Source organism: Lagenorhynchus albirostris, chromosome 19 (assembly GCF_949774975.1).
Source record: "Lagenorhynchus albirostris chromosome 19, mLagAlb1.1, whole genome shotgun sequence".
Classification (NCBI taxonomy): Eukaryota; Metazoa; Chordata; class Mammalia; order Artiodactyla; family Delphinidae; genus Lagenorhynchus; species Lagenorhynchus albirostris.
In genome coordinates, this window is record NC_083113.1 from 42880827 (window position 1) to 42895230 (window position 14404).

The 14404-nt window shown below is 39.2% G+C and overlaps 2 protein-coding genes across 2 annotated transcripts in view; one reads left to right on the forward strand and one right to left on the reverse strand.

Moving 5' to 3' along the window:
• TANGO6 (transport and golgi organization 6 homolog) overlaps nucleotides 1-14404 on the forward strand; it is a 176209-nt gene that overhangs the window by 50481 nt on the left and 111324 nt on the right. Inside the window, exons 10-12 of the mRNA XM_060131846.1 lie at nucleotides 780-912; nucleotides 2654-2845; nucleotides 10877-11011. Coding sequence (XP_059987829.1) covers nucleotides 780-912; nucleotides 2654-2845; nucleotides 10877-11011 — 460 coding nt within the window. The remainder of the gene's footprint in view (nucleotides 1-779; nucleotides 913-2653; nucleotides 2846-10876; nucleotides 11012-14404) is intronic.
• LOC132510157 (guanine nucleotide-binding protein G(I)/G(S)/G(O) subunit gamma-10-like) lies at nucleotides 4193-9856 on the reverse strand. Its single transcript, XM_060131941.1, has 2 exons — nucleotides 9851-9856; nucleotides 4193-4651 (listed from the first exon to the last, which is right to left on the reverse strand). Exons 1-2 carry the CDS (start codon nucleotides 9854-9856, stop codon nucleotides 4418-4420), a joined length of 240 nt encoding a protein of 79 aa, XP_059987924.1. The 3' UTR covers nucleotides 4193-4417.

A 14404-nucleotide genomic window follows, 5' to 3' on the forward strand; every position in this document is an offset into this window, starting at 1 on the left:
AAGAGAAAAACAAAAATCAACCGCTATCCTAATCACTGTTTACATTTTAGTGTTTTGGTGTATCTTCTGTACCTTTGTATTTATTTACATGATGCAGTATAAGAATACTATATATTGGCTTTTATACTTATCCAATGAATGAAAGCTAGAAGCCATAGTACCTCATGAGAATTTTCTTGAAACTTTTTGCAGAAATCATGGCACCGTTTTTGATAACTTAGCCACATTTTATTACTTGGAAATTTGGCCGCCTCAGTTTTCTGCGCCTTTATGCATTTTCATAACTCAACAATTGGTTCACTGAGATTGACTGAATCTCTTCCTATGAAGATCATGTCTTTTTCCACTGCCCATAACCCTTAGTGGCTCACTGAAAAAAGGTCCAAGTTCCTTTGAATGGCATCCAAGGCTCTCTGTGATCTGCCCTTGCTTTTCAGCCTTCTCTTTCTCTTCTTTTCTTCAGGAACCAGAATATCTGCATAAACCTATAGTTTAATTCCTCCTTGCTTTTGCAACTTATTGAAATAATAGTAATTCTTCAACGTCCATCTTAAAATGAATCTTCCCCATTTGAGCAAATGACTATGTAGGACATGATAGCCTAGCTTCTGAGAATAAATACCTTTTCAGCATGGAGAAACAGGAAAATAATTTAAACAAATTTTTTAGCTCTTTATAATGATCTACTGTATGGAAATAGCATGTTACTTTAAAAGATTATTAATGGGGTTTCCAAAAAAATAGTTTCTCTGGGTGATAAATCTTACCCTGCATTGCAGTGATGAAGATGAAGATGAAGCCCTATACCAGAAGGTGTCCTCAGAGCAGTGCCAGGTAGAGCACCTTGGGGACTTGCTGTCCCACTGCCAGGAATGTGGTTTGGCAGGTGACTTCTTCATCTTCTGCCTGAAGGTAAGAACTAAGTATAGTTCATGATGAGCTTTATTCTAGGATAGTACCAGGAGCCCCTTTGAATTTTCAAGGCAGTCATAATTTTAGGTCCTAAAATTAGGTCTTAATTTAGGAGAAATAGAGGACATAAGGGTAATTTATTTTTTAGTAGCCTTTGGTTTGGTCAAAAAGAAATTTACCTTCAGCAGTACACATATGATTGAACGACTTTCCAAGATAATCTGCACTGAAATTTTAGAGATGACCAAAGTAGAGCTGTTGATCTATTAAAGGGTTAATCTTTGCTCTGTGTTGACAGTAAGAACTCTTTGGAAGTTAATAGTAGGTTTTACAGCTGTAGAGTAATCCCTTATCCTTTCTGACTATTGTTTTGTCAGGTATTTGCAAAGGAGATTTAGCAGTTCTGCCTCTCTCATTTCATTTTGTAGCCATTTGAAACCTTTTCCGGGTGTGTTTCTTAGCCTGGTGGTTGTGCTTCCTTTTGCCCTAATCTCCCACAGTAAGTTATGCCCCATACTGTTACTCCTTGTTTGTACTGCTAGCGACCATAAGCCGATATCTCTGATTCCCTGTCCATCTCTGCCTTCTTTAGTATTTTCCCTAAATAAAGTGTCAACTCTAAGAGAATGTCTGTGGAGTTTAAGGTTGGTGTGGGTGTGGGAGAATGCAAGGAGGGAATCGGGGCTAATGTTCCTAGAATTGAAGTGGGTGATACTTTTTCGATGTTTCTCACCTCCCATGTTCACATTCATCCCCCTGCCCAGCCATTCACTGTAAATAACATTCCAAGAAAATACCCTCTTAATTGGATAATTTCTTTAAAATTTGTTTAAAAAACAAAAAGTCAAAGGGCTTTGCTCTAAACCAAGGTTCTTCTGCCTTGGTACTGTTGACGTGTTGGCCTGGATAATATTTTCTTGGGGTGGGGGCTTCCTGTCCATTGTAGGAAGTTTAGCAGCATCCCTGACCTCTACTCACTAGATGTCTGTGTCACCTCCCAATTATGACAACCAAAAATGTCCCTAGATATTGCTGTGTGCCCCCTGGGGAGCAAAATTGCCCAGAAACAGTTGAGGACCACTCCTCTAAACTGTCAATTACTAAGGTAAAGCATGAATTCTTAAGGAAGCTAAGGTTTTCCTTTCCCAAGGAAATTTACAGTGTGAAAGCTAGGGAAAAGCTTACAAAACCCACAGTAATGAATTATCTATTAGTAGAAGTTTAGTTCTAAATACCTTAGGGAAAAAGAGGTGTGGTGCTGAAAGCATGTAATAGTCTCTAAAAAAGGTTTGGAAATGTTATATGACCCCAGTTCAAGGGAAGCTAGTGGTAGAGATCATAAAAATAGTGATAAAGTAAGTAGTCTGTCAAATTAGTTCTTTGTGTGTATGTATGTTTTTTATTATGAAGTTTAAAATTTTCATATACCTGGTATCATGATTTATGTATTATTCTGCAACTTACATCTTCCATTCAACCGTGTTTTTGAGATCCCTCTATATTGATGTTCATATAGATCTAGTTCATTTATCTCACCTGCTGCAATGTAATAAATACATCACAATTTATGCTTATTGCTGTACATTTAAGTTGTTTCCAGTTTTTGGCTATTGTACATAATGCTGTAATGAAAACAGACTGGTTCTCTATATACACATTTCAAACAGAGTTTTCTAGCTATTTTTGAAATCCTTAGTTGTACAGGATTTTTTTCTCTTTTTCTTTTCTCCCACACTGATAGGAGTTGACTCACATGGCTGTGGAAGATGAAGCAGAGTTAAAATCAACGCCCTTCTCCAGCAAAAACCTCTTGGAATTAGAGCAGCACCAGACTCTTCTTATGGAAGGTCAGGAGCGGAAGCTGCTGGTCCTCCAGCTTACGGCTGTTCTGTGTGAGAGAATGTCTGAGCAGATATTCACAAACATCACTCAGGTCAGTGACGGCCACATGCCGGTTCCCAGCCTGGTGGTATTTGTCTATTTCGGTTTCTTTCATTCTTTCCCCAAAATGTTCAAAGAGATGTTTACTCAGAGTGTGGTTTGATGACACCTGCATCAGTGTTAACCTGGAATTCAGGTTAAACGTAAATTACTGAGCCCACACCAGGCTAAGAAAATCAGTACTTTCATAGGTCCTGAGAATCAGCATGTTTAACAAGCTGCTGAGGTGATTCTCATGCACATGAAACTGAGAATTATTTAAAATATTTATATATCACAGTGGTTTTCAACTTTTGGTGCAAATAAAATTGTCTGGGATCTTTTTCCTAATACTGATGCCTAGCCCACTTTTAGAGATTCTGATTCAGCATGGCTGCATTAGAGCCTGGGCATATGTATTTTTTTAAGCTCCATGGATGATTCTAATGTGCATTAAAAGTTGAGAGTGATTAAAACTCAAATTTGAAAAAAAAAAATCACTAATGATAAGATCACCTTGAATTGTATAGGTCCTCTAACTCACAGCTTATTTCCACAACAGCCTGTGAAGTGTTGAGTGCTTGTTTTGTTTTGTTTTGCCTGTGAAGTTTTCAGATTTTTTTTTTTTTTGGCTGTCATTAGCAGAAATTTTACTTCCAAGCTCTTCAAAGGTTATAACAAGCACAAATAAAGTGTTCTTTTAAGTGTCCCAAATTAAATCAAAGGCACATCATCAAAGTAAAACACTTATGACATTGAGTATTCATTTAGGTTGTAATATTTTCACATCACTTTTTTTTAAAATCATTTGTAATATTCTGTAGATCACATTTAAACATTGTTTTAAAGACATGAAATAATTTAGTATTTTTTTAAAGTAAAACCACCATTATAAAATAGAGGAACTTTAAGAAGACAAAGATCAAATCTGCTTCATATACAGGATGGGTCAATCTAATACACAATACAACATTAGTCCTTTCAAACAAGTTTGCTAAGAAACAGCTCCCCTGTTTAGTGTTAAAAATAAAACAGTGTTCTTATTTAGAAAAATCAAAGTATCGTTTGATTAATACAGCCCATTCTTCCCCCAATTTTATACTTGCTTGTCTTCATTTAGAAATTATAAATTCATGAGAAAAGAACAAATTTTGTTATGGTATAAAAATCTTAGTTGGGAACAACAAATTACAAATATTTAATTGTTTTTGACAAACAATACTGTTTTCCTTCCCAAAATGTAAACATCTAGTAAATAAAATATATGTAACATTCCAAGTATAGAAACACTTAATGAAAGAGGTGTATTTTGGTATATTTGGTGGTAAGGTTTTTGTTTAAGTATAAAGCACTTCAGCAAAGAACCAGGCCATTATTATTTAAAATCTACTCCTTCACCCAGTTTCCTTGAGTAGAAACTCATAAATTTCTGTAGAATTTTGGCTAAAGGACCAGGCCACAGGAAAGGTCCTGTGAAATATCTAAAAGTCATTTGGCTGGAGAAGTGTGTTCATGAGATTTGGAGGCAGTCATTCATCACTTGGTGCTTGAAAGCATTCCTCAGTGGACTTCTTCCCTACAGTCTTCAGAGTAAAGCACAGGATCTGGGCTCCCGAAAGAGGTTGCTTCTGGCTGGAACACCTACCAGCAGGGCTTCGTTGCAGCCATTCTGCATGCAGTACTGTTGAAGCTCTGCAGCCGCCTGAGAGACCTTGATCCTCTCCACGCCGGCCTCCAGCTTGAGCTGCTCCACCAGGCGCTGCAGGGTGCTCACGCTGGCCCCCAGATTTTTTTTTTTAATGCTTTCAGAGTAGAGTAACTATGTGAATCAGTGCCTGAATTTAATGGCTCAGACATTATTTTTACCAGCTTTTTAAAAAAATAGGAAATAAAAGTATTAAAGTATAGGCAGTGTAGTCATTATATTTTACCACTTTACCACAGTTAGTTGTTGCTCGGTTGGTGAATAGTCAATTGTAAGATGGTATGATTGTCACGCTTAAATCTGACTCTCCAGCTCTTTGTATCATCGTCATTGTCATCTGCCTTCCGGTGTTGCTAAGCAGCATTTCAGTACAGCTCCCGCTGAGAAAATTTGCAGCTGCCTGTCAGCTCTGACTTATCGTGCCTGTTTAATGAGAATTATGTTCATTATTTCTTTCCTGGCCTCTTATTCCTTCAGTTCACTGACCCCATATTATTTAGTAGGGTGATTTGTTTCTCCTGTGTTTATTATATCAGTTCCCTAAAGACTTTTTCATCCAGTCTTTATGTTTTTGTCTCAGGATGCTAGTTGGAAAGGAAAATGGTCTAAAAACTGATATGACTTAAGCCTTCCCACTTACCTTCTTTTACTCCTAATTAAGGAACGGTGGTGTTAGGCTGATACAAAAGTGATTTGTCCCATTAAATTATCGTCAGCTGAGGTTAAAACATATCAGGACAAAAAGAAACACACACACAAAAAATTGAACTGCATTTGGTAGTCTTACTGCTAGTGATAATTTTGGTATATTATTTTGAAATACACACGTGTATGGATATGTTATAAGTAATAAATAAGTTATAAGTATTTTTGTTAACATAATTAGGAAACAAGATTTTCAGCATAAGAAAGAGAGTTATAAACATAAAATTAAAGAACTTGAGTAGGACTTCCCTGGTGGCACAGTGATTGAGAGTCCGCCTGCCGATGCAGAGGACACGGGTTTGTGCCCCGGTCCAGGAAGATCCCACATGCCGCGGAGCGGCTGGGCCCGTGAGCCATGGCCGCTGAGCTTGCGCGTCCGGAGTCTGTGCTCTGCAGCAGGAGAGGCCACAACAGTGAGAAGCCTGCGTACTGAAAAAAAAAAAAAAACTTGAGTAAAACTCCTATAATATTAAGTTCTAACTGGAAGTGTTTATATGAACTCATAATTTATTTTTCTCTTTTTAAAAAGCAGGTATTTTCTAGCTCAGTCCACTGTCAATGCCAAGAAGCAATGACAATCCAGTAGCACATAACTGTCCCCAGTACCAGATTATAGTTTCTAAATACTATCTCCTACAAAAAGAACACAAAACTCATTGGATTAAAGGTTCATTCGGGTCTAGGGCAGGAATTATACTGTAAGCCTCAGGGCATCTTGAAGCAATCCGAGGTTAACGGGCTCATGTCAGTGGCATTCAGGAGCCAACTTGGAGGGGCTCCTGTTGACCACAGGTAGGACAATTTGAGCATTACAAAGAATAATACCTACAGTGGATTAAAACATGTCAAGTCCCCTCCCACCCCCCTGAAAATCTCTTGTAAGACATGTTTGAGGTTGCTGAGGCATCAGTTCACTATTTTGTAAATTGATAAATGAAGGGAATGAATAAAGCATTTATCTTTCCTGTGTAACTAGTCAACAAAGAAATTTTTTTCTTTGTATAAGAACCACAGCTGAAAAACTCAAAAAGAGAACTAGAAAATTATATTTTGCAATCCCCTAATAACAATGGATCTAGGTAACAATCATCAATGTTGCTAAAACCATTAGGGGTACTTTATAATGAATATATTAGGCCATTTGGCACCCAAACCAACTGTTCCTTTCCTCTCCCAGCATTTTATTACAAAAACTTTCAAATTTGAAAGAATTTTATAGTGAGTACCTGTATACCCACTACCTAGTTTCTACAATTAACATTTTATTATACATGCTTTATCACATATTTATCTATGTTTGCATCTGTCTATACATTTTATTTTTGGTGGATTTCAGGGTTAATGCAAATATCAGTAATGTCAACCTGAATATTTCAACCTGGACCAATTAATCTTTTTTTTTATTTATTTAAAATTTTTTTTTTTTATTTTGGACCGGTTAATCTTAACATCACCATGAGAAGCAGACATTATTATGTGCTTCCTCATGTAATGCCATAGGAAGTATGCCATACCACCTGGGAAGGGTTCTTCCCCTCAAAACCCCCAAACAATACAAAACAAACCCCCCAAAATATGAACCTAAATCTGATCAAGGAAACTCAGGGTAGAGGAGCAAGTTAAGTGCCATGAGGAAACAATTAGCCAAATCCATAATGTGGGAAATTCCATAGTACAAATGACCCAGCTTCTTCATTAAATAAATGGCATTAAAGAGGAGCAGGACTGTTGGGGACTTGAGTCATATCAACGAAATGCAGTGTGTGGATCTTGATTCAAACAAGCCCATTGTATGAAGACATTTTTGCGACAGTCATGGACCAGGTATTAGAAGATATAAGGAATTTTTATTGAGTGTAGTCGTGGTATGGTAGTTATATAAAAAACAAATCTTCTTATTTGTTAGAAATGCATATAGAAGAAAAAAAAGAAATGCATATAGAAGTATTCATGGGTGAAAGATTAAAAATTCAATAAAGTGTGTTGGCAGATGGCATATTAGTATGTGAGGTGATGCAGAGATGAATGAGGCATGGAACGGTCTGTACTGATACAGAGCCCTGTTCCAATTCCCGAGTTCTTTCATTCTGCAAATATGTATTGAGAGCCTACTATGTGCTACATACTCTTCTGGGTATCAGAGACACGGCAGTGAACAAAACAGACACATATCTGTGCTCTCATGGAGCTTACATTTACATAGAGGGAGAGAGAGACGGTAAACAAGTAGGCAAAAACACACAGGGCGTTAGATGGTGATAAGTACCAGAGAGAAAAGCAAGGAAAGGGGATGATAAAGGGAGTGTGGTAAGGTAAATATGGTGGTCATGGAGAAACTCACCGAGAAAGTGACTTTTGAGCAAAGATCTGAAGCAGGGAAGGAGGGAGCTATTGAGATACTTAGGGGAAGAGTGTTCCAGATGAGAGGGAGCATGCCTGGAGTGTGGAGGGATCAGCAAGGGCGCCAGTGTATATGGAGTGGAATGAGCAGATTCCCTTTTTCCTGGTCTTCCAAGAAACTGCCACAGTCTGCACCCTTCTGTAACTGGATCTCTGTAATTGGCAGAATAGAAGGGGTTCTACGTGCTGTGGTCTTTTTCATATGATAAAATTTTTTAACATAAGAAACACGTGCTCATTGTAAAAACATTTAAGCAACACAGAAGTACAAATTTTTAAAAAGTAGGGACTTCTGATTAAGATGGTATATTGAAAAGTGTTTATCTGTTCCCTCTGGAAACCACAAGGACCAACAGAGCAGGAGAGGAGGAGACACATTAGAGAAGAGAATAACAATATTTGGAAACTGGAAAATAGTAGCTGATTCAGCAACTTCAGAAAATGGAAAGCTAAGTGCCTGCATGGAAGAAGTCAGGAAGCAAAGCACTATGCCTCAATAGAGCGGTTAAAAGTTTTTTGAAATGAAAAAAAGAAGCAAGTCACTTCTCCTTGCAGAACCCTAGAAGGACTGCGGGCACCAGATAAGCTCTAAAGATGGAGCTGAATTTAGAGCTTAAACCAGCTTGAGGGCTTCCCTGGTGGCGCAGTGGTTGAGAATCTGCCTGCCAATGCAGGGAACACGGGTTTGAGCCCTGGTCTGGGAAGATCCCACATGCCGCGGAGCAACTGGGCCCATGAGCCACAACTACTGAGCCTGCGCGTCTGGAGCCTGTGCTCCGCAACAAGAGAGGCCGCAATAGTGAGAGGCCTGTGCACCGCGACGAAGAGTGGCCCCCGCTTGCCACAACTAGAGAAAGGCCTCGCACAGAAACGAAGACCCAACACAGCAAAAATAAATAAAATAAATTAATAAACTCCTACCCCCAACATCTTCTTTAAAAAAAAAAAAAAAACCAGCTTGAAAGGCTCCACAAGAGGTAAACCCTTTGACTTCTTCCTTAACTTTGTACAACTACCTCCCCTCCGCAGCAGAAGACTGGAGGTTTATTCTTGAGAGAGGTTGAACCCAAATACTCTGAACTTGGGTGGTAGTAGCACACTGCAGAACGGGAGGATTAAGTCGATGCCTGCAGACTCAGCAGTAAGGCTTCAGCTCCCTTGCACTCAGTTGCCAGAATGTTGGCAGCAGGTTTGCACATCCCCATAGGATTATTGTGACAATTAAGTGAGTAAATACCTGTAATATGTTCAGAGCAGTACCTGGTAAATAGTAACTGCTTAATGTTATCACTAAATTAAATAGCTAAATAATTAAAACTGGTTGCCTCTAGAGTCAGAATCAGGTGGGGAGAAATGGGGTAGGGCACTGCCATTTTTCATTATAAACTGTCAGGAATATTTGGCTTTTAGAATTATGTAGCTTTATAAAAAATTTTAAGTAAAAAGTATAAGTGTCTCCCATTGTCTCCTCAATATACATAAATTCTAGAACAGGCATCAGTCACATAACTATCCTTGTGGCTGGCAGCCCCCTAAAATCACAGGAAATGAATAGTAGGGGAGGAGCTGTTGTCCAAAGGGGTATAGTGGTTTCGTTGTTACAAGGTTTGGGGGAAAGGGTACTTCATAAATGACAATAACAGCTGGCTGTCAACACCAGTTAACAGCTCCCAGGTTTTTTTTTTTTTGCGGTACGCAGGCCTCTCACTGTTGTGGCCTCTCCCGTTGCAGAGCACAGGCTCCGGACGCGCAGGCTGAGCGGCCATGGCTCACGGGCCCAGCCGCTCCGCGGCATGTGGGATCTTCCTGGACCGGGGCACAAACCTGCGTCCCCTGCATCAGCAGGCGGACTCTCAACCACTGCGCCACCAGGGAAGCCCCCAGGTTTTTTATTTTACGTACAAACTGGAAGTTTCTTTCTTAACAAAAATAGGATCATACTACTTGTTTAGCAATATTAAATAGATAGAGAAGAGGAATTTAGAAAAAGTTGGAAGGCTAGATAGTGTTCTGTTCCAGCAATTTAACAGTATATTTGTGTGAAATAGAAGCTTCCTATAATCAAGGAGTGCTCTAGAAAACTCTTTGGAGGCAAAACAGGTGGCCCAAGATGGTAGATCCACCAGTTTCTCTGGGAAAAGCCAATGTCCTTAACTTCTAGTAATCAATAAGTTCTTAGGCAGAGAGGGTGGTGAAAATTGCCATTACCAGCATGGTTCATTACAGTAAGTGGAACTTTTAATAACCTTTCTAGTTTCCTGCCCTGCTCCAAAAGACAAGTGTTAACAAGCCGTTCTCCTGACTTTAAGCCGCAATAAAGATTCTAGCATAGCATGTGATTTGCCCAGAGAGTTAAACATGCAAGCTTGCATATTTAGACCTATCTCAGCCATCCCATTTTCAAAATGATTTTTCCCTTTTGAGCCATTAATCCTAAATGTGCATGTGAGTGTGTGCACGTGCAGGTGTGTGCATGTGCATGTATCGGTATGTGTAGGCTGTCTTTTATTCAAATGTGTTTCTACTTAAGATGATTAATCCAAGCCCAGTTAAAATGATGCAGACCAAATTAATTCCATTTAAGGCTTAGTTGTTAGCCAAATGCTATGTAAAATCTTATATATGAATAATCTTAATCCTTTAAAACTATTGGATACTTTAAAAAATGACTCTGGATCGTTTGTGTAGATTGTTTGAGGACACTGAATTCTAAATAAAATTAATGCCTCTTCCCCCTTTCTTTGCTTACTAGAACTAGACTGTCAAAACGGGGGGAAGGAATCATTGAAGAGCAATCCTCATTAGGAGAAGCAGATCTAGGACACTCTAAGATGGTCAGAAAGTAACAAATGATTTTTCATTTTAATTTCCTGGCAAAATTCATGAAAAGTAAAGGAAGGTGGATTGGGGTATTAAAAGATCTGAGAAAGTATAAATGGGCTTTCTCATTTATTGACTGTATGGCCTTGAGCAGATCGCCTCTTTAAGTCTAAGATTCTTCATCTGAAAATGAGGACAAGAGTACATCCTAAAGTTGATAGGAGACCTAAGTGAGCTTGTGCATGTAAAATACTGAGCACCATGCCTGCTACATGGTAGCAGTTGTTCTTGAAGCTTCTTGCTATCGTGATGTTGATGAGGGAAAAGATGAGGAGGTAGATGTAAGATGTAAAGAGAATTTTGAGATGTTTTTTCCTTACTCCTCGCTGATTCTCAATTCTATTTCCGTGGTAGGTTGTGGACTTTGTAGCAGCAACCCTGCAGCGAGCATGTGCAAGCTTGGCCCACCAGGCAGAGAGCACTGTGGAATCACAGACACTGAGCATGTCCATGGGGCTGGTGGCCGTCATGCTGGGAGGAGCCATTCAGGTGAGTTGCAGATGTGAACCAAACTTGAAAGGAGGGAGAAGAGAAGAGAAAAATCTGTTGCTTCCCTTTCATACCCTTGTGAGAAATCAGAATGGATATTGCACACAGGAGAACCAGGATAAACAAGTCAGGTTGTTAATAAGAATTCTCTCCAAAGTGGAGGATAAGAAAACTGTAACACTTCCACCTTGTTACCTGGGTAGACTTCCCTATCAGTAAGGTAGGGCCCTTTCTGACCTGGCACAAGCTGGATTTGGAAATACCTGACACAGTGTTTTGCATCTTTGGTGAACGCTAGATTCTCTGGCCCTCACTGTAGTGGCTATCCAAAGCTCAGCCCTTGTCCCTACTGTTGTAGTCAGGGGAGAACCTTTGTAACCTGCTGGTTGCTTAGGATTCCATGTTTTGAATAGTTTCATTTTAGCATAGGATCCATTGTTCAACTCATATCATGTAGCATGTTAAAGCTTTTTTTCTAGTGCATGTATCTTTTATATAATTTTAAAATTTATTCACTCAAAAAATATTTATTGCCTACTTGTTATATGCCAGATTCTGAGCTAAGGTGCTGGGAATAGAGCAGTGGACAAATAGACATGGTCCCTACGCTCATGAAACTCAAAGCCAGTGAGGGAGTCAGACATTAAATAACTATTTCAAAAAATATACTTAGAATTGAATGAAGTACCTCAAACGAGAAGTGGAGGGTACCAAGAGAACATAACATCTAACCTAGGCTGGGAAGGTTTCCACTGAGGACACACATATAAGTCTAAGCTAAGACTTATTGCATAGGAGTTTGGGAGTGTGTACAGTGCAGATGGAGGAAACTCTCCCAGTTAAAGAAACATCATGTACAAGGGCTGGGAAGCAGGAAAGAGCTTGGTATACTTAAGAAACTGATAGAAGGCCTGAGTAGCTGAGTTTAGAGACCAGGGGTCAGAATAAGGTGGAAAGGTAGGCATATATGTGTGTGTGACATACCACATTAGGTTAGAAGACCGCAAGAAAGCAGAATAGGTTTAGTGCAAGTATTATGAAATTTGATCTGAAGTCAAATTGGACATAACTCTTAGCAATGAGTAGGGAAACCCTCAGGGAATGGATTTTTAAGTTTGAGGATTAAACTCTGATACTGATGCTTGGTATATTAGAATTTGACTCTCTCTAGGCTGTCCTTAAGAAGAAAAGAAATTTTATTGGGGCCTGCTGTTAATGTGAAACCCATTTCTTGGTAGATTTACTTAGCACTCCTAATTTTATATTTCCCAGGTAGTTTGAAAAAAACATGGTTGGTTCAGTTGCTAGAGTCATATTATAGTCCTGCTGTTTACAACTGTCAAGGAGAAGTTCCCCAATGGAATAGTTTTTCTTAAGTTATACTGTTACTGGATTTAGTTGAACTGATTGGTTTGTGTTTTTCTGGTAGAATATTGATTTGAATAGTCTTTATTTCCATAGTTGAGAGTGTGCTTTTTTTTTTGCTTTTCTTTTTTCTTATTTAAAAAATAGAAATATTTTTAAAATAAGAAATAGAAATAGAAATTCAAACCGTATCCCAAATGGAAAATAGAACACAGAAATCTCCATTTCCTATTTGAGAAGCCCATTGTTTGGGGGCTGGCTATGTAAATTAGTCATATTCTAACAGAGACTCACCTGACTGATGCAAATGTACATCCTTTACCTGTCCCTGCCCTTCCATGAGCCATCCTGACTCACTGATTATATCTTGATTCCTCTGACTTTGCACTTAAAGTGAACATAAACACATCACTCCTATACTTTTGCCCTAGACCTATTAATTTTTTTTCCATTTGATTCAAGGATTTATAAGTGGCTTCTATAGTAATGTTAGGTCTTCTGTCTTTGTATTAAAAAAAAGTCACAGTTCTGAATTATGTTTTCAGATGATCATTGGCTAGGTTGTTGCTTCAGAGTCTAGAAGATTACATTGTGTTCAATACCTATCCCTGATTAGGATTCATTGTTTTAACTAATGAAACAGGATCTAACAGAATTTGAACGCTTCTTTCTTTCCTTTCTAATTTATGTAATTAAGATGATTATTAGAACATAGTGTCTAGAAAGAGGAGTTGATTTGGAGAAAGTGTAGGTTTAAGACTGCTAACTAGACAACCATATTTCTAAACTTATTTTTTTCTAAATGTCAGGATTGGTCACCAGTAAAAGTATGTTGGTAACTTGCCTGTCCCCTCAGGAAGCAGTTTCTGCATGATGTTCCAGGACCCATAGTGTCCTCTGAAGCACTGCTGCGTGGAACAGACCTGATCTTGGTGGGGCTGGGGCTTTGAACACAAATCTTGAGATCTCATGCCACTTTTTCTGAGAGTGTCATAGAATGAACTCATTCAAGAACTATTTATCAAGTGTCTCTTTTCCCTCATGGAGTTTACCTTCTAGTGGTTGTGATTAATCTGATGAATTCTTTTTTTTTTTTTTTTTTGTGGTACGCGGGCCTCTCCCGTTGCGGAGCACAGGCTCCAGACGCGCAGGCTCAGTGGTCATGGCTCACGGGCCTAGCCGCTCCACAGCATGTGGAATCTTCCCGGACCGGGGCACGAACCTGTGTCCCCTGCATCGGCAGGCGGACTCTCAACCACTGCACCACCAGGGAAGCCCTGATGAATTCTTAATTTTAAAAAAAGATTTATATTTCTATATCTTGTATGTTTACATATGGCTCATTATAAAACAGAGCATGCTATGTGCTGACTTCAAACAAAAGTAAAAGTACCACTTGGAAAATAAATTCGGTGACATTGTATATAAGGACCCAGACATATAAGCTGCTCAACTAAATATCTGAAGAAACATAGATGATATACAGAAATGAGAACACAAAATAAATGTAAATGTTTTTCAGAATTAGGAACTTTTAGGTTAGCATTTTATTGCTAGAAGAGACTCTTGGATTCTTCCAAAATAGTGATTCTCACTGCAGTAGGGTAAGGCAGAATGAGGGTGTGTATGCCCCCACAGGGAAGCTTTGTAAAGTCTCATGTGGGGCTTTTTCAGTGTACACATGCCCTCCTCTGGCTGTCACCCGAGTTCTCCTCTGCTTCCCTGCGAAGACACACTCTCTCCCAGCACCCAGCTGGTCCAACACCCAGTTTTTTTAATTTTTGTTTTTGATTTTTAAAATTTATTTATTTTTGGCTGCATTGGGTCTTTGTTGCTGTGCACAGGCTTTCTCTAGTTGCGGCGAGGGTGGGCTACTCTTTGTTGCAGTGCGCGGCCTTCTTATTGTGGTGGCTCCTCTTGTCGCGGAGCATGGGCTCTAGGTGCTCGGGCTTCAGTAGCTGTGGCACGTGGGCTCGATAGTTGTGGCTCGCGGGCTTAGTTGCTCCGCAGCATGTGGGATCTTCCCAG